The 18,583-nt window shown below is 41.5% G+C and overlaps 1 protein-coding gene across 1 annotated transcript; it reads left to right on the top strand.

Moving 5' to 3' along the window:
- Positions 1 to 1,018: 1,018 nt before the first annotated feature.
- NIT2 (nitrilase family member 2) lies at positions 1,019 to 18,008 on the top strand. The gene is made up of 10 exons (XM_063097052.1): positions 1,019 to 1,215; positions 4,561 to 4,679; positions 6,321 to 6,441; positions 7,678 to 7,766; positions 11,340 to 11,433; positions 11,941 to 12,015; positions 13,211 to 13,289; positions 15,053 to 15,151; positions 17,335 to 17,390; positions 17,751 to 18,008. The coding sequence occupies exons 1-10, from the start codon at positions 1,188 to 1,190 to the stop codon at positions 17,840 to 17,842; spliced, it is 852 nt and encodes a 283-aa protein (XP_062953122.1). The 5' UTR covers positions 1,019 to 1,187; the 3' UTR covers positions 17,843 to 18,008.
- The last annotated feature ends 575 nt before the right edge of the window (positions 18,009 to 18,583 follow it).

Below are 18,583 nucleotides of genomic sequence, written 5' to 3'. Positions count from 1 at the left end.
CTTCCTGCTACAAAGCCAGGTCCTGATTAAGCTGCAGAAAACTCTGTTAAGCTGCAGAAAACTCATAATTACTATGTATTTCCCCCCAACTTTTTATTATGAAAGTTTAACAAACTTTTACAAAGTTTTAAAATAGTACAATGTACAGCTATTTATCCTTCTCCTATTTAATCATAAACATTTTGCCCTATTTGCTTTATACTTATATAAACATTTTGTTTTCTCTATTTTCAAGTTAGTTATACAGTCCTACACTTCACCCCTAAATACTTCCTCATGAGTTTCTTAAGAGTAAAGACACTGTCTGGCATAATCATAATACCATATCACACACAGAGTAATTCATAGTTTTTCATCAAATATCTAGTTCGTATTTAAATGTCCCTTATTGTCCCCAAAATGTTTTTAGAGTGTTCTTTTAAAAGCCAGGACCCCTCTCAACATAAACTATTCCAGAACATTTTTAAAAGGTAAGTTTTAAAATTCATTTAATTAATGATTTTTGATCCGTAAGTCTGACAAGGATCAAACACACAAAGCAATCTGATAAATATAAATGCAGATGTCCTAAAACAGAATATTAGCAAACAGATTTCAGTATATCAGAGGACTGATTTGTTGTATTTAAACTCTCAGCGTCTCTTTCCCTCTTCCCCCTTATGTAGCAGCCTTGTAGTCAGATCCTACCACGTCTTGCGTGCTTAAACCAACCAGCGTCATTCCATCACCGTCACAGCGACTTGTCAAAATAGCTCACGCCAGTCAGAATATGGTATTACTCTGGCCACAAAGGCGATCCAACCAGCAAGAAGTTCAGTCCTTTTGCTGAGGATCGGCAAACGCTACACATCACGGCTTCTCCACCCCGGGGAACACGGTTGTTAAACATTTACCAGCACAACACCTTGACTTAGGCCGCCCCCTCCTCGTCCCTTTGCATTTCGAGGCATTCTTCTTTCCCGACCGCGTGGTAATTCACCGTTTCTCGTTGGTTCCTGCCAGTGCAAACAGGAGGCGCTTGGCGAGTGTTCCAGGCGAGCAGGAGTGCAGACCCCACCCCCTCCCAACCTGTTGGCCCAGAGGCGAGGCGGGGCAGAGCCTCGGCCCCGCCCACCGACGCGCGGCTTGGCCCCGCTTCTCGCGGCGTCAACGTCCTCCGAGGCACCGGAGCTCCGCCTGCGCCGCAGATGGCACTTCCTGGGAGCGCCATGGCCAGTAAGTGGCGAAGCCCGGAGCGACAGCCCGAGCTTGGGCAGGAGGGGAGGCTTTGTGTGGCGCTGGCGGAGGACCAGGCGGCTCACCCCTTCGCCCCACGTCCCCGCCGCGCCCGAGGCCTCCCCTGACGCGGGTGTCCTTGGGGCTCGGGGCTCGAATGGCGAGGGCGGCGCGGGCGGCTCAGGGCACTCCAGGGATTCCAGGCTTGGGATGGCCGGCGGGGCCGCGATTGCCCAGCCACCAGGGCCCGCGCCGTGCTCCTCCTGCATGCTGCACTGCAGAGACTGATGGACTTGTGGTTCTCCGCGGTGTGGGCTGAGTGCGGTGGAGATCTGACTCTCGGGTATTTTCGAGTCACGTGCCACCCCGCCTTCTCCCCACCCCCAACCTCACACAAAGCAAACGAAAAAGGTGCCCAGGGGGTTCTTCCTTACCCATCTCATGTTACAGTTCCGGATTTTAACTTGGACTGTTATTGCTCTGCATTGTTGTGTGACTTGGTGCAACTTTGCCGCTGCAAGCCTCTTTTTTATTTTTTGTTTTTTGGCGGCTGGCGGGTACAGGGATCGAACCCTAGACCTTGATGTTATCAACACCACTCCACCTATTTGGGCTAACAGGGCAATTCTCCCTGCAAGCCTCTTGTTCCTCATCTATAAAATGATGTTAATACATCACAGATGATTATATATGTAAAGATTATCTGGCACATTCCTTTAAATGTTATTGCCATGTTGGTCCCTTCACTTAAGGTATTTTATTCTTTTTTTTCCCCCTTCGTAAAACTTTCATTGTTAGGTTACAATGAATATTAGGGCACCTAGGGACCTTAAAAGTCATTGTATCTTCGTTTTACAGATGAGGAGATGAAGTGACTATTATCTCATGCTCAGCATCCAGGAACTTCCCAATGGTGGAATTTCCCTGCTGCTGCACCTCTGTGGATGATTTGCAGAATGTCAGGCAGTCCCAAGCCTGGTTCAGGACCCCTGTTCTTGTGGGTGGGATAGGAGAGAGAGGAAGCCATCAACATAGTCATAGTGAGCTTTATCTTTCTCACTATAGAAAGCAGATACTAAGCCCACCTGAGTTACAGGGGAGACCTTTACTGGGTTTCTGTGATGTTTTGGTGGCAGCTCAAAGTATCTGTTTGCCTCAAAGCAATCCCAGCTTTTATTTCTTGTTTGTTTCCTTTGCTTTCCTCCAGATTCAGAAAGTAGCAAGCTGCATTAAGGGTTAAATTTAGCTTTTCTCATTATATTTAGGATAGACCAAGGAACGGGAACATCCAGGTTTTCCCTACTTTTAGGTTAACCCTGAGCCATACAGGCCTTCATCAAAGGCCAGGGTCTGACAGTGTAGCTTCTTCTGGAAATGTTTGCACCATTACAGCAGACACCCAGAGAGAGAGCTCTCTGATGGTGGGATTTTCAGACTCTGGAGCAGATATGGGGTAGGGAAGTTACAGCAGGCTCTTACTAATAAATAATTCCTGAAGTTTTGCAGAGCTTCTTGGGTTCCGATGTACCTTGTTTTTTTTTTTTTTAAAGATGACCGGTAAGAGGATCTTAACCCTTGGCTTGGTGATGTTAGCACCACACACACCCAGTGAGCTAACCAGCCATCCCTATATGGGATCCAAACCCATGGCCTTGGTGTTATCAGCACCACACTCTCCTGAGGGAGCCACGGGCCGGCCCCAGTTCCTATGTGCTTTGGATCCTTTACTGCAGCCTCCCATCAGACCATAAGCAGGAACTGTGTATCAGTCAGGAGCCAGGCAGGACACAGAAACCACACCAATATGGTAACAGGCTGAGCAGAAGTGACTCCATTTTGTTAAACTTCTAAATTAAAAAGTTTTTTTTCTTACTCTTGTAACTTGAACTGCCTAGCTTGCAGCTGGACATTAAAATACAATGATTCTTATTCACATGACTGCTAGAACATAATGACTTTCGCTCACACGGTACACAGAATAATTATAGAGAAATTATTAACCCAGGTGGCCATTCTTTACTAGCTTACTAACTAGATCTTTTTGAGGTTAACAGGAACTGAATCCGTGACTTGACTTCATGGAGGATGGTCACCGTGAATCAGCTCCCACCCGAGAAGTTCTTAGTTGTTAATCTGCAATTTTGTGATTATGCCTGCACATCCTTGCTTAGATCAGCATGAATCAGACCCCTACCACCTGTCCCTATAAAACCCTTTGGCAAGTCTGGGAAAAGCAGAGATGGTCTTTGAGAGATGAGTCTACCATTTCCCAAGGCTGCTGGCTTCATGATTAAAGACTGCCTCTCCTCCCACCAATACTTGTCTCTCAATTATTGGCTGTTGAGCGGCAAGCAAATAGACCTTTGGGGTTTCAGTAACAGTACCTTGAACATGGAAGAATTATTTACCAATGAAAGGTGAGAAAACTCTTTTAAAGAGTACGGGAAAAGCAAATGTCGGGTATAGCTACTATCTCAAGGAAGGAATAAGCTCCTTGCTCCAAGGTTGAGAACAGATCTTGTTGGCTACATAATTTGGGGGGCCCAGGCCTCTTGTTCAAATAGCAGGAAAAAAGTGCTATTAGCTTTTCCTTCTTGCAGTGTCTCTCAATCTCTCATGGTGTTATTTGCTATTTAATGTTGTGTTCTCTTGGGTACAGGAATATTCATGGGGTGAGTGCAGACCTTCACAGGTGCCTGGTCCCTACCCCCGTCTGTGACTAGGCACGTGTAGAGCCTACAGGCTGCCAGGTTTCCCTCCGCCAGTAACTGGACTGATGTGCTGTGTTCCAGCTGGTAGTAGGGAAGTTGAGACAGGCATCTCCCCTCCCCATGGGTCCATTGCCCCAATTTGCAGCGGGTGAGCAACTTCAAAGGGAACATGCTATGTATCTGTATATGGGGTAGACGGGAGGCCCAAGATAAAACAGTAACGGATAGGACTGTATCCAAACCCAGTCTCCTTACTTCAAGCCATGTTCTCATTTTATTCGCCATACTACACAGTGAGAAGCTGGCCCTGCCTACTTCACTTCAGATCCTTGTGCCTGGCGTCAGGCTTTGCCCATGGATGATGCTCTATCACAGGATGTCTAACCCTCAGCACCATTGACATTTTGGACTGGATAATTCTTCATTGTGGGGAACTGTTGTATGCATTGTAGGGTAGCAGTATTCCTGGCTTCTATCCATTAGATGCCAGTAGCACACCACCATTGTGACAAAAATATCTTCAGATGTTGCCAGATGTCCCCTGGGAGACAAAATTGTCCTCTGTTTGAGAACGATGATGTTGTCTGAATTCAGCAGTCAGATCTGACAGCTGTTCTTTTGTCCTTGTTCTCAGCTTTCCGCTTGGCCCTCATCCAGCTTCAAGTTTCTTCCATCAAAGCAGATAATGTTACTCGAGCTTGTAGCCTTGTCCGGGAGGCAGCAAAGCAGGGAGCCAAAATAGTTTCTCTGCCCGTGAGTATGGAGACAGCCATCCCTTTCTAGGTGCTATAGACACAGCAGAATAGTGTTTACTAGCTCTGGTTGTTTTCTTGAGTCCTGGAGTCCAGCAACGTCCTTTGGAGCCCCAGAATTCTTCCATGTTTGTCTAGAAGATGGCCTTAGCAAAAGTCTTTACGATAGAATGTGCCAACATGGTTACAAGTCTTTAACTTTAGATCATCTACTCGGTTCAGATGAGGAAACCAAAATCCTAGTATGTCGTGGTATTTACCTAAGGCTAAGATACTCACTGCTTGGATACTTATTTTGTTCCTTATATAATCAGGTCTTTATAGGACCAGAACATGTTAGTTTTAGCACTAAGCCTCCAACATTTTTTTTAAATGATTGAAAATTGTTTAGAGACATTTAGGAAGCCTGTGGCATCTTAAGCCAATAGGACTCTGCATCTTTTTCATAGGTGGTTTCTTTAACAACAGAACCACCTAAAGGTTGTGCACATTTGGTTGTCTGAAGTACAGGGTTAAGTCCCATAAAGGGTTCCCTGATGTCAGGACATACATCTCCTGGCATTTCTGGCATGTTTTCCAAAGGCCTTATGGGGATTAGTGGGTGGAACTGTTTCAAATAGCAAAATAGCACACCCCTCACTCCCCAAGCTGTGGGGAGAAAGCTGTCCTTTGCTAACCCTATCTAGATGGCCTGGAGAATTTTCAGGGCCACCTTGTGTATTAGTCAGGCTCCAGCCCATCACAAAAGTGGTGAGGGAGCAGGAATCTTTAACAAGGGAGCTTCAGATCTTAATGTTAATCCAGTCTTCCTTATGGCACCAGTCATGGGACTCACCTGCATTTGTTACCTAATCATGATTTCTTGTTGGTTTACATTGCTGAGGGTAAGAGTATGAAGCCCAGGAGTGAAAGCACTGAATTCTGCACATGCCCACTTCACGGACCTTAACATGCGTCTTGTATGAGCTGACCATCTTTGGGCTTGAGTTTCCTAGTGCAGTGTCTGGTACATATGCGATCTCATTAAATGCAAAATAAATGAATTAGAGTTGAAGTCTAGTAATTTTTGCTTTTTGTTTTCTGATATGTCATAGAACTGTTGAAGACAGACAAACCCCAGGTAGACTTTGTAGGATCAGAATGATAGTGCCGGAAGGGAACTTAGAAAAAGTTCATTTTGCAGATGAAGAAATGTTTTAACCTCTGTGGCTTTCAAAGCTTTCTGTTTTTTGATATACAGGTTTTATTGCTTTACATAGTTAATAATATAATTTTGAGCTTATGGATTTATCCTAACACCCAAAGTCATGTGAATAAGCCCGATTTGTGGTGGGCCTGGGTGCCCAAATTTGGGAACTTCTTCTCCCACAGACTGGAGGCAGGAGTGAGTCTGGCCTTCTGCCAGGGTGAACAGGCTCTCACATAAGTTGTCTCCTCTAGCCCTACCTGGGCTAGCTGCCTAGTCCTGTCTGTGGCCACAGGTTCTTTAGCTCTGGGGTATGAGTGTTTTTCTTATTATCTGTGTTTTGCACTTAAAGTGAGAGCAGAGCTGGAAGCAGCAGCTATGTCTTCTTACAGCAGAACTTTAAAATGGGTTGGGTGTGTGTTTGTTCCCCCTTTTTCTCTGCCAACATTGTTCTAGGAATGCTTTAATTCTCCATATGGAACAAAATATTTTCCTGAATATGCAGAGAAAATTCCTGGTGAATCCACACAGAAGCTTTCTGAAGTAGCAAAGGATTGCGGCATATATCTCATTGGAGGTAACTTCCTATCCACAAGGTATAATGGCCTCAACATTAAAAACATCTGAAGGATTTTTGTTGTTACATTTAAACTGTGGAACACAATTTAACCACTGAAGAGAATGAGGTAGATCTATATGTAGTATGTGGAAAGATCTTCAAGACACATTAAGTGGAAAAAAAGCAAGTTCAGCATGATATGAATAGAGTATTCCTGTTCAGATTAATCCCCCACACAAAAGAAAGCTCTTTCTATATATATGTATATATCTATATCTATATCTATCTATATATCTATATCTATATTTATATAGATATAGATATATAGATAGTTATGTATGTAAAGGCATGGTAAATACTGTTGAAGAACATACACCCAACTGATAATGACTTTCCTTGGAGTAGGAATGAGGGTACAGGGGCAGGTAGAAATGTAGAAAGAAATCATATCCCATGTGTCTTGTTAAACCAATGTAGGACTGAGAAAAATATTTCTCATAGAATCCACATACGTAAAGGTAGCATTATTATTGTAGTTTTGAAATGAATTTTAAAATGTTCTATTTGCTTCAATTAAAAATAAGCACAATAGGGTTGGCCAATTAGCTCAATTGGTTAGAGCCAGCTATTGATAACACCAGTGTTCAGATCCCCATATCAATCAGCTACCAAAAAAATTAAAAAGGGAGCTAAAAGTAAGCACAGTAAAACTCTGTTCAGTAAATATAGCAAATAAAATTACTTCTGTATTTTGACATATTAAGGATTAGAAATGGATAAGAGTTGGGAAATGAAGGCAAAGGAAGAATAGAGTTGGAACTGCATTCAGCGATGGAGAGGCTTGTTACTTAACGTTCTCATCTCAAGGTATTTTGGCATACAGTTTTGTTGCAGGGCCTGGTTGATTTAAGCTGAGCAACAGGAAATTCTTCATTTTGCTCTAATGTTACAGATTAAGTGTTGCGCAAGATCATGGCAAAATTTCAAGAACAGTTCAGTTATTTTTTAAACCTGTCTTTGGTGTCTGACCTAATTATATTTCATCTACACTTTGTAGTTTATCTCTGAAAGATCATATTCAAGAATACACCAAAAAAAACATGATTAAATAACCCTTAGAAAATAATAAATTTTATTGTTGAACCTAAGTGATAATTTGTCAAGCCTTTATCCAGTTATCACAAAAGAATTGCTCTATTGTTTTTTATTCTTTTTCTTATCATTTTATGTGCCTGTTTCTTCTCTCAATGAAAGGTTCCATCCCTGAAGAGGATGCTGGGAAATTATATAATACCTGTGCTGTGTTTGGGCCTGATGGAACTTTACTAGTAAAGCACAGAAAGGTAAATAGGGAATGTGGCAAGTCTCATTGCCTCTTAAGAATTTGCTGTGAAGTCTGCTAGTCCCTCTCATCATATTGTACACATGTCAGGCTTTTGACTGATTGGCACAGGTGGCTATTCTTGGCCATTTGAATTTTTTTAGGAAATATTAGACTCAGCCTGCCAATTTCTGCAAAGCAACAGCCTACAGAAATTTTGCTTTGGATATCCTTGGATATATAGAGATTAATTTGGGGAGAGATGACATATTTGCAGTATTAAAAGCATATATATTTAGGATTGTTAATTTGTCCTGATGAATTGGCCACTTTATCATTATGAAATGTCTCTCTTTTTTTTTTTTTATCATAATATACCTTGTCTTGAAGTCTACTTTATCTTTGCTATTACTATAGCCACTGCAGGCTACTTATGCTTACTGTTTACCTGGTACATGTTTTTTTACTCTTTTATTTTCAACCTATAGGTATCTTTATATTTTAAATAGTTCTCTTGTAGACAGTGTATGGTTCGGTCTTACTTTTTTATTCATTCTGACAATCTCTGCCTTTTAACTGGAATGGTTAGCCCATTTATATTTAATGTAATTATTAATATGGTTGGACTTAGGTGTACAGATGTTTTACTTTTTTTCCCTTTATTTCTCTTTTCTACATTCTTTTGGATTCATTGAATATTTTTTAGAATTTCATTTTAATTTATGTATTTGTTTTTTAGATATACATCTTTGCTTTTTTTTTTTTTTCAGTTGTTGCTCTGGGGATTGTAATATGCATTCTTAACTTCTCACAGTCTATGTAGAGTTAATATTGTTTCACTTCATGTGGAATTTAAGAACCTTGCAATCATATAGGTCTATTTCCTACCCCTCATTCTTTATGTTATGATTGTCATATGTATTCCATGCACATATGTTATAAATCCCACAAAATCACTTTTTTGATTTAAGTAATCATATGTATTTTAAAGAAATTAAGAGGGGAAAAAAGATCTTTATACTTACCGAATATTTACCATTTGTGGTGTTTTTCTATCCTTCGTGAAGATCCTAGTTCTATTTGGTATCTTTTTCTTCAGATAGTAGGATCTCCTTTGGCATTTTGTAATGAGGATCTGCTAGCAAGGAATTCTGTTAGATTTTATTTATGAATATATCTTTACTTTGCTTTCTTTCTCAAAAGATATTTTAGCTGGAAGTAGAATTCTGATTCGACAGTTTTTCGTTTTTTCCTACCAATTGTCTTCTAGCCTCTTTTTTTTTCCCTGTTAGAAGTCAGTAGTAATTTGTATTGTTTTTCTCCTGTATGTAATTTGTTGTTTTTCTCTTCCTGCTTTCAAGATTTTTTTGTAATCTTTCCTTTTTAGTATTGTGACTCTGATGTGCCTAGATGTGGTTTTCTTTGTGTTTGTCCTTCTCGGTTTTTGTTTTTCTAATCTTTTTTCTCTCTGTTGTACAGATTAGATGATTTCTGTTGATTTATCAGGTTCATTGATTCTTCTGTCATCTCTAATCCCCTGTAAGCCAATCCAGAGAAATTTTTTAAAATTTATGTATTGAATTTTTCATTTCTAAAATATCCATCTGCTTTTCTTTGTAGTTTTTATTTCTGTACTGATATTTCTGAGAATGTATTTTTTTGTACATGCTTGAGTTTAATTTTAATAGCTGATTTATAGTCTTCGGTAATTGTCACATCTGCATCATGTCAGGGTCTGTGTCTTTTTGATCACTTTTTTCTTTTTGAGTTTGCATTACCTTTCTGTTTGTGTGTCTAGTAATGTAGGATTGTACATTGGATTATGTTGTAGAGATTCTAGATTCTAGTACATTCTCCTCCAAAAAGTGTTGAATATTTTTGTTTGTACAGATAGTTAACTTGGCTATACTCACACACCAAACTTTTATCTCCTTGCAAGGTGGGCAGCAATTTTAGCTGCTTTGTTCTGTCCAGAGTTGTTTAGCCTTAGCTGGGCTGCTTGCAGGCTGTCCCTCTCATATTTAATTCAGTGGTCAGCCAGAGATCTGGACAGATTTTATATATAGAATTTAGGGCTCTCTCTCTTTGGCTTACTCCTTTTCAGGACTTCCCCCCCTGAGTCTCTAACTACTAAAAACTCCATCCTCTAGTTCTTCAAGGTGGTGTGATTGCAGCTAGTTTCCATCTCCACTCATAACAGCAACTGGGGCTTCGCTTCAGGCTAGAAGCTGTAAACAAATGGAAAACTCACCTACAGCTACCCATTTCTTCTATGTGTTGACTTCCTTTCAGGTTTTGCCTGCTTTTGGTCATTCTTCAGTGCTTTAAGGAGTTGTCCCTTTCATTTTGTACATAGTTATTAGTCATGAGACTTGGTCTCATAAGAGTTAGTGTGCCATTGCAGGAAGAAGAACCAGCACTGGACTGTTAACTAATCTCTTTGATCTTTTCAGTACTATTTTCCGGTTCATGAATGTGGTATATATATCCCTTTATTTATTAGGCTTTCTTTAATTTCTCTCAGTTTCTTTTTATCATTTTCTGGGTACAGTCTTGTATATCATTTGTTAGATTTGTTCCTCATTGGTGTTTTTTGTCGCTCTTTCATTTTCTATCTCTTGCTTATATATAGAAATACAACTAGTTTTTAAAATATTGACCCTGTACATAGCAACCTTGCTAAACTCACTCATTAATTCTAATAGTTTATCTGTAGATTTTTATCCTTTTAGTTTCTAGGTACACAATTATATCATCTGAGAATAATAACAGATTTTTTTTTTCCTTTCCAATCCTTATACTTTTTACTGTTTTCTTTTGCCTTGTCACTCTATTTAGGTTCTCTGATATAACGTTGAATAGCAGGTGTCCTTGTCTTGTTCCCAATCTCGTATGTGACATTTCACAATCAAGTATGATGTTTGCTTAGGTTTTTTGCAAATACTCTTTATCAGATTTTAAATGATCCCTTCCTAGAAGAGTTCTCTGTTTTGTCTTGTTTTTTAAATCATGATTGTTTGTAGAAGTTTACCACATGCTCATTATGTATCTTTTAAGATGATTATAAGATTTTTCTCCTTTATTTTGTTATTGTGGTAAATAACATTGATTGGTTTTCTAATGTTTAACCACATTTGCATTCCCTGAATAAATCCAATTTGGAAGTGATGCATTATTCTTCTTATACCTTGCTTAATTTGGTTTGCAAAATTTTTACCTATTTTTAAGTACCCACTCCCCACCTCTCCTGCCAATTTGTCAGTTTGATTCTGAGAAGTCTTCATTTAGCATTTATATTGAGTAAAAAAGCAGCACATTAATTACTTCCCATTGAAAAGCCTGGATGTTGATTTGCACACCATATAGAAAATAAGAGTTGTAAAACCTGCAACATCATTTTTCCAGTTTCCTGTGGTAGGATTTGTTTTGTTAAGATGTCCATCAGTTTGTGATGTTGATTATGGGTAGGGTGGGGGTGCTACGTGTATAGCTGATTTGAGAGCACCTCCCATATCTGCCCTTGGAAAGATGTCTGTCATTACCACCATGAACCCTGCTAGAAAAGCGGTAACCAAATTAATTATTTGTGATACAGATCCATCTGTTTGACATTGATGTTCCTGGGAAAATTACATTTCAAGAATCTAAAACACTGAGTCCGGGTGATAGTTTCTCCACATTTGATACTCGTACGTACCAGATAAGTTTGCCTCATTTAGTCATCCCAATAGAAGAGGATCAGGTATTCCTTTCTTTTTCTTTTATGTGTCTCTTCAACTTCTTCTCATAATCTGACTGAAAGACTCGAGGTGAGAAAGGAGGAGAATAGTCAGAGATCTAGAAAGCTTGGGCTGAATGGAGAACTAAGGGTTTAACGTGATTTTGCTCTTTCATTTGGTCATAGCCTGCTATGATAGCTTCTACTGTGTTCTTCTTAGCCGTGATTGAACACTTCCCACTTAGATAATAAGCATGCAATTAGAATGGATTTCTCATCTCTACGCTGCTGAAATAAATGATATCTTTATGAGATGAAGTCCAAGTAGGAACGAGTTTATAAATTGTCTCCATCTATAGGTTCTGTGTTAATTTATCCCTGTCAGTGTTTTGTGATCAGTAAGTCATGGAGGCTTTTCCCTGCCACACCATGCTACAGGAGGCGAACTCTTCATTGTACATTTTCTATTTGGAAACAGCTTACTGCAGAGTGGGCCTGGGCATCTGCTATGACATCCGCTTTGCAGAGCTTGCACAGATCTACGCACAGAGAGGTGAGGCAGAGCCACAGTTGTGTTACGTAGGTACTTGGCAGTTTGGTTCTGGGGTGGTCTCTGTTGGGTGGAGGGAGCCCTTAGTCAGAAAGGCGCTAGAGGAGGGATCTTAATCTCTCCACTTCCAGCCCCTCTACCTCCATCTGCCCTTTCAGACTTTTGCTGGTATAGATGGTGGGGTTTTTTGGTAATTGTAATTTAACGTACTGTGTAGCTAAAACAAGAGCCATGCTCCTAAATGTCTTCTCTACTCTTGGAGCCCTTCTTGTTAATGTGTTTGGAAAGAGTCACTTGGAGTCCAGTAGAAATGTGGAAATGTTCTACGCTCTTAGGGATTTCACCACTCCGTAGCCCTAGATGTTGGATACAGTAGAAATGTAGTCAGTGACATTTTGGTCCAGACAAGAAGTGTGCTAGTGTCTAGGAAGAGCACTGAGCCCAGTCAGATGATATGGGTTCTGGTTCTGACTCTTTCCCTTAATTGGCATAATACTTTGGGTAAACCATTTAACCTCTAGAGCAGTATGGTTCTCAGTTTCCTCATAGGAATAGTATAAGGATTAAGGAGTGAAAACTTATAGAGCCCCTCGTGTGGTACTCAACAAATATTAGCATCCTTATGAGACTGCTGAAGCTACTTCTGATTCGACCATCACTTAACAAAGTGAAGTGGGTGGAAATGAGTTGACACTGAGGACTTGGAAGTGATAAAGCCCATAAATTTCTGTACTCATGGAGCTGACATCCTAATAAAGTTTGAATAAGAGAACCTAAGGTGGGGGCACGTGGGCTCAGGGATTAACAATCTTTGTTGAGCCTTCTTAAAAAGCATTACAGCAACTACACTGCCCCTAATTTCAGTTGAAAAGAATTACAGAACATGGTCTTTGGTCATGGGGAGCTGACCATATTGTGCTGAGAGAAATGTGAATGACAGTTCACCACTTTTTTTTAAGCGAAGTCATGTTGTGATTTCAGTCATCGATACCAGTTTTCTTCTGTGTTAAGATGTGTTTTGTGTGTGTGTCTCTAAAGGAATTTAGAGCCATATCTTAATGCTGCTGATGCTGACTTGGCTGGCATTTTTTAACACTTGGGAAAGTTTGAATTTGTTCTCTGCTGGGTAAGGAACAGAAGGAGAGTCCGGTTGTTGGTTGTTCACCTGCATCCTGTTCTTCGGCTTTCTCTGCCCAAGGCTGCCAGCTGTTGGTATATCCTGGAGCTTTCAATTTGACCACCGGACCAGCCCACTGGGAGTTGCTCCAGCGAAGCCGGTAAGAAGGGAACTATACCTTCAAGCATCGCAGTGTTTCCTCTTTGTGGAAAGATTTCTGGTTTGGTGGAAGTACCAGCCTTACTGATATAGAATTCTGCCCCAACTCCGGATGCCCAGGCATCCAGATGCAATTAGAAATGATGCATCTACAGGGAAAGCTTCCACTGCTGGGCACCTTCTTCTCAGAAGCCACAGTACCGGTCTCATGGATTTTTGGGACTGTGGTGTTTACATTTTCAAGAGCTTTCCCTTCATCAAGTGGGCAGTGATTTTATTTTTCTGTGGTTAGATAGAGATTGGTCTTTCTTGAGACAGTTGCCAGAAACCTTTATGGAGAAATTGAGACCCACAGAGTTTATGTGCTCAGAGCCCATGAGCCAAGGAAAAGGCTGGGGTTATTTTAGCCTGACAGCCCTTGAGAGAGATTTGTGGTCTTCACCTGGCTGACTCTGTGCCATTCAGATTAGGGTGCTTATCCTACCCCATCCTCCACACCGTCCTGCAAGTCCCAGTGATACTTTGCCAAGAAACTCATTATAACCCCCTGTTCTTCTGACCAATAAATCCAGGGATTTGCATAAGTATCTTTGGCATGTCACAGTGGCTTTTTCCTTTGTCCTCTAAGGCCGATGGGTGGTAAAGGGCAAATAGCAGAGGTGGATGTAACATGAGAGGGAAAGGGAGTGTGACTGTGTGTGTGTGTGTGTGTGTGTGTGTGTGTGTGTGTGTGTGTATAAAGTGCTCAGCAAACCATGAAACGCTGGTCAGAGATGATAGTTTTCTTCATTAAAATTTTTAAAAATTGAACTATAATATACTTATGGAAAAGCACACTGATTTTAAACATACAGGTCAGTGAATTTTTATATATGTACTCACCTCCCACCAAGGTCAACATATAGACATTCCCACCCGTCTAGAATGCTCCCTTTTGTACCTCTTCCCAATCAGTACTCCTCTCTCTGCCCAGAGGTAGCCACTGTTCTCACTTCTAGAAATGATGGTAATTTTTATTGGAAGGGAAAAAGGTGTTTGGCTGGCCGCAGGGTAGAAGATAGTGTCAGGGTTTATGATGCTTTCATGAATATTAATAAATGTATGGTCTTGTCTAAAGCAAGAAAAGCTTGGGCAATACTGGGATAACATAACATGGGTCTGTTGGTTGAGTCCAGAAGGCTCCCTGGTGAGGTGGATTGGTAGACCTGGGCTGCCACTTGAAATTCTTGTCTAATTTAAGATGGCAAGACTGCCTGCATTGGTATGGAAGTTCCATGGAGCCCTGCAAGGTATATTGTCCCAGCAAGCCACTCCATTCTGGCTATCTTGACTTGCTTAAAACAGACACTCTGCTCTTTTATGTTACAGATTTGCTTATGTCAGGGTTTCTCAACAGTGACATTATTGACATTTTGGACTAGATAACTCTTTGTTGGAGGGGGGCTATCCTATGCACTGTAGCATGTTTAGCAGCATCCCAGGCCTCTACCTGTTAGATGCCAGTAGCAACCCTTTAGTCATGACAATCAAAAAGTTCTCCAGACATTGGCATGTCTGATGGGCAAAATTGCCCCTAGTTGAGAGCCACTGGCTTATGCAATAAGGTACTTTCTGAAGAGTGGGTTCTGTGGCTTTGGCTTCCTTCCACATCCACGTCAGCCTGTACTCTCCTGTTTTTTAGAAGAAGGATCTGTACACTTGGGATAGAAAAATGTTGCAGGTCTATAATGTATGATTTAACTCTTTTCTGTCCATTGCCTACAGGGCTGTTGACAATCAGGTGTATGTGGCCACAGCCTCTCCTGCCCGGGATGACAAAGCCTCCTATGTTGCCTGGGGACACAGCACTGTGGTGAATCCTTGGTGAGTGAGGCCTTGTGAGGACAGGCTCAGTGGGAGCTTGAGCAAAGGCACCTGGGCAGGCGGGTTGCCTGGTTCCTGGCCAGCCCCTCCCCCACCTCTCACTTGTGTTTCCCCGTGTCCTGCCCGGTTTCTGCCTCTCTCTCTCTGAGAGAAACTTCCACTAGAAAACCATGTGAGAAAGCATTCTGCTCTCCTTATTGAGTGCTTGGCCGTAGCCCTCTGCTCAGTTTCTAAGTGACCTTCATTGTCAGTCAGACTTGGATCACATGGGGAAACAGGGCAGCTCTGATGGGCAAGTGATTTTAGTAAAGGAGGCTTCCGAACTCTTGGCTTTTGGTTAATTTAGGCTGGATGAATGGTTGTAGGGCAAGAATGAGTTACAGGGTGAGGACTTAGCTCCCAACATAATGATTAGAGGAACGGGGAGGATGGGTTCAGTAAGGGAAACTATGATCCTTTCCCCTGCAAAAGGGTAAAGCATTTTATTAGTCAGTGAAACTGGCATGTAAGTCTGGTCAGACGCACGTACAGTCATACGTTAACAAACTCATGCACACTTTATGGTCTGTATTTGTAGTTTTCATTGCAGTTTCACACACACAATCTCATTTTGAACTCTCAGGGACTTAATGGTAGAGTTGCAGTTCACAGAGATAAAGTGGCTACAACTAGTGTTGGATCCAGGACTTTTGACTTCAGAACTTGGATGTTTTTTATATTACTTTTTTGATTTTGTTGTTGATGTTATTATTTGGCAGCTGGCCAATACAGGGATCTGAACCTGTTACTTTGGTGTTATAAGGCTGTGCTCTAACCAGCTGAGGTAACCGGCCAGCCTACTTTTCTGTATGTACTTCTGCAATTTCTGAATAAGTATACCAGTGTTAAGACTGAGAAGAGTTAAATATCACTACAGGGTCCCACAAGGTTCTCTCTTCTGACTTTATAGGACCCAGAATTCAATACATGTGATGGGGAGGCCTTGGAAGAGATGACTAGTGACAGATTCTCAGTGATTCTCCTGCCCATTAGGGTTTGAGGGCATTGAGGACTGGAAAGGTTAAGTTGCCTTGAAAATGTTCTTGAACTTGCTTCAAGTTCTTCTGTCTGGTTGCTAGTGATAGGCGTCCTGGTCTCTGCCTCTCGGGCAGCTCTGCTGCATAGCCAGTTCTCCTGGGGACTCTGTTACTGATCAAGCTGGCTGCTTCTGAAACTAGGTGGTTGTATATGATTTGCCTTCATTTTTCCTTCTGCAGGGTTTGAGGGTGCCTAGGGTTAACATAAAGATCTTTGAATGCCAGGGAAAATGGGCAAGAATGAGAAAAATTAGAAAAGAACAGAAAGGAATTCAGTTAAACAGCATTAATGGTGGTGTTTATAGCTCATTTGTGCCAAAAGTCTGTTTATTTGGTAAGCGGAACCAGTTATTATATCAGTTTGTTTGTTATGTCAGATGACTTTGGAGAACTTCCATTTCAGTAGACCTGTTTTTGAACCCCTACTCTGGGCCAAGAGACTAAGCCCTGGAGATCGTTTTCCAGCTCAGCCTTCCCCTACAAGAGTATTGCTGTTTCCTAGTGTGGGGCTCCTGCCAGCGTGTTGGTCTCCTACCACTTCTACCCAGATCCCACAAGTTGAAATCTTTCCCTGAAATCTGAAACTGAAACCTATTAACTTAGGATCCAAGGATCGCAGGCACATGGGCAGAGATCCCAGCAGACCTGCCCAGACTCAGCCTCATCCCCTCAGGTGGGTTAGCAGCCCGGGTGGGCCAGAGCAGATGTAGACAGCTTATGAAGGGGTCTCACGGAAGTGTGCTTATGTGGGGACAGGACGGAGCCTCCTGTTGGTTATAGGTAGCTCTAGTCCCAGATGTTTATAATTATAGAATAATGACTATTTCCTAGCAGTTTACAAAATATACTCCATAATTTTCTCACTACACCCTCACGAAGCTCTTATTTCTACTTTATAGATTAGAAAATGGAGACTCCAGATGACTTGCCATAAGGTCCTGTGGCTCCTTAAATGATCAAACAGGAATTTATACCCCTACCTTCTTGTTTTCAGTCTCAGATTCTTTCCCCTTTGGCCTGTGAGAAAGATGGGGAGGAAAAACATAGAGATCTTGAATATCACCAAACATCAGTGAATCCACTTATTCTCCCCTGAATCTTTTTCAGGGGAGAAGTCCTAGCCAAAGCTGGAACTGAAGAAACGATCGTGTATTCAGACATAGGTAAGATTTGCCCAGCACAGTTTAGGTCTGTGGGTTCCTATTGCTCTGAGGCCAGATTTCATAACTATGAAAGCCCTGTCACCTGGAAGAGCTCCTTCACACCCCTCCTCATTTATCCTTGAGGATATTCTAGGGTCTGGTTCTCCAACCAATCCCTGCGGGCTGCAGCTAAGCTTGAGTTTTCTTGGTTTGGTTTACAGTGACTCCAGGTCCAGTGCCAGGCCGTCTTGCACCTAGACAAGGCCTGTGTTACTGAGTTACTTGCTGAGACTCTGGTGGTTTTTACAGTTTGGGGAAAAAAATCTCCTTGGTTAGTGAGGAGTTGCAAATTATTAATAGTGCACTTTTCTGTTTTTGCAGACCTGAAGAAGTTGGCTGAAATACACCAGCAAATCCCCATTTTTAGACAGAAGCGATCAGACCTCTATGCAGTGGAAGTGAAAAAGCCCTAAGATTTGTGTTTCCAACATGTCACGAAGCAGGAAGATATGATTCTGCAAAATAATCAACTCTGGTGGCTCAGTTGGTTAGGGCACAGTGTTATAACACCAAGGTCAAGGGTTTGGATCCCCATACTGACCAGCTGCCAAACAAATAAATTAACAAATAAATAATCTACTCCGTATTGAATTCTTTAATGGAGATCCTTTTTTTTTTTTTTTTTTTTTTTAATTTCAGCCTTTTCTTTCCCTGGGAGCTCTGTTGAGATGAGGGAGCATCAGCACACTGCCATTCTTCACACCATATTAAATAGTGATAAAAGACACACAGGCTGGCATCAAAGAGCAGGAAGAAAAGGGGCTGGCTCTGGAGCTTCTTCCATACTTAAATTGCCTCCAAGCATTTGGTAAAAGTATCAGATCTTGGTGTTCTGGTGGTTGATTTGGCCTAATACAAATATATTTGTGTCATGAACCTCTTATCCCACTTGCTGGAGTTAGAATTCATTATCTAGAAAACTTGGGCTTGTGTTATTCTTTTCCAAGCAGTACCTTAAAGTTACAGTGTTTGGTCCATGTGTAGCTGTGGGAAGCAAGTTGATGGATCTTTGGTGTTTGCCAGAGGAGGTGGCAGCCCCTCCCTTCCTAGCAACTTTTGGGCTCTTCAAATTCAAGAAGTGAATGATTCAATTCCAGGCTCTCCTGATCTTAGGGGAAAGACTGGGTCAACAGTGAGCCCCATGGGAGAATGGC

The sequence above is a fragment of the Cynocephalus volans genome, chromosome 1, assembly GCF_027409185.1.
Source record: "Cynocephalus volans isolate mCynVol1 chromosome 1, mCynVol1.pri, whole genome shotgun sequence".
Lineage (NCBI taxonomy): Eukaryota > Metazoa > Chordata > Mammalia > Dermoptera > Cynocephalidae > Cynocephalus > Cynocephalus volans.
Note: the sequence above shows the minus strand (reverse complement) of the source record. Positions and strands in the feature narration are given on the sequence as shown.

Coding starts and splice junctions, on each gene's coding strand:
- NIT2 (XM_063097052.1), top strand. CDS start 1,188: ATGGCACTTCCTGGGAGCGCCATGGCCA. Junction 4,680..6,320: donor CCAAAATAGTTTCTCTGCCC/GTGAGTATGGAG, acceptor ACATTGTTCTAG/GAATGCTTTAATTCTCCATA. Junction 6,442..7,677: donor CGGCATATATCTCATTGGAG/GTAACTTCCTAT, acceptor TCTCAATGAAAG/GTTCCATCCCTGAAGAGGAT.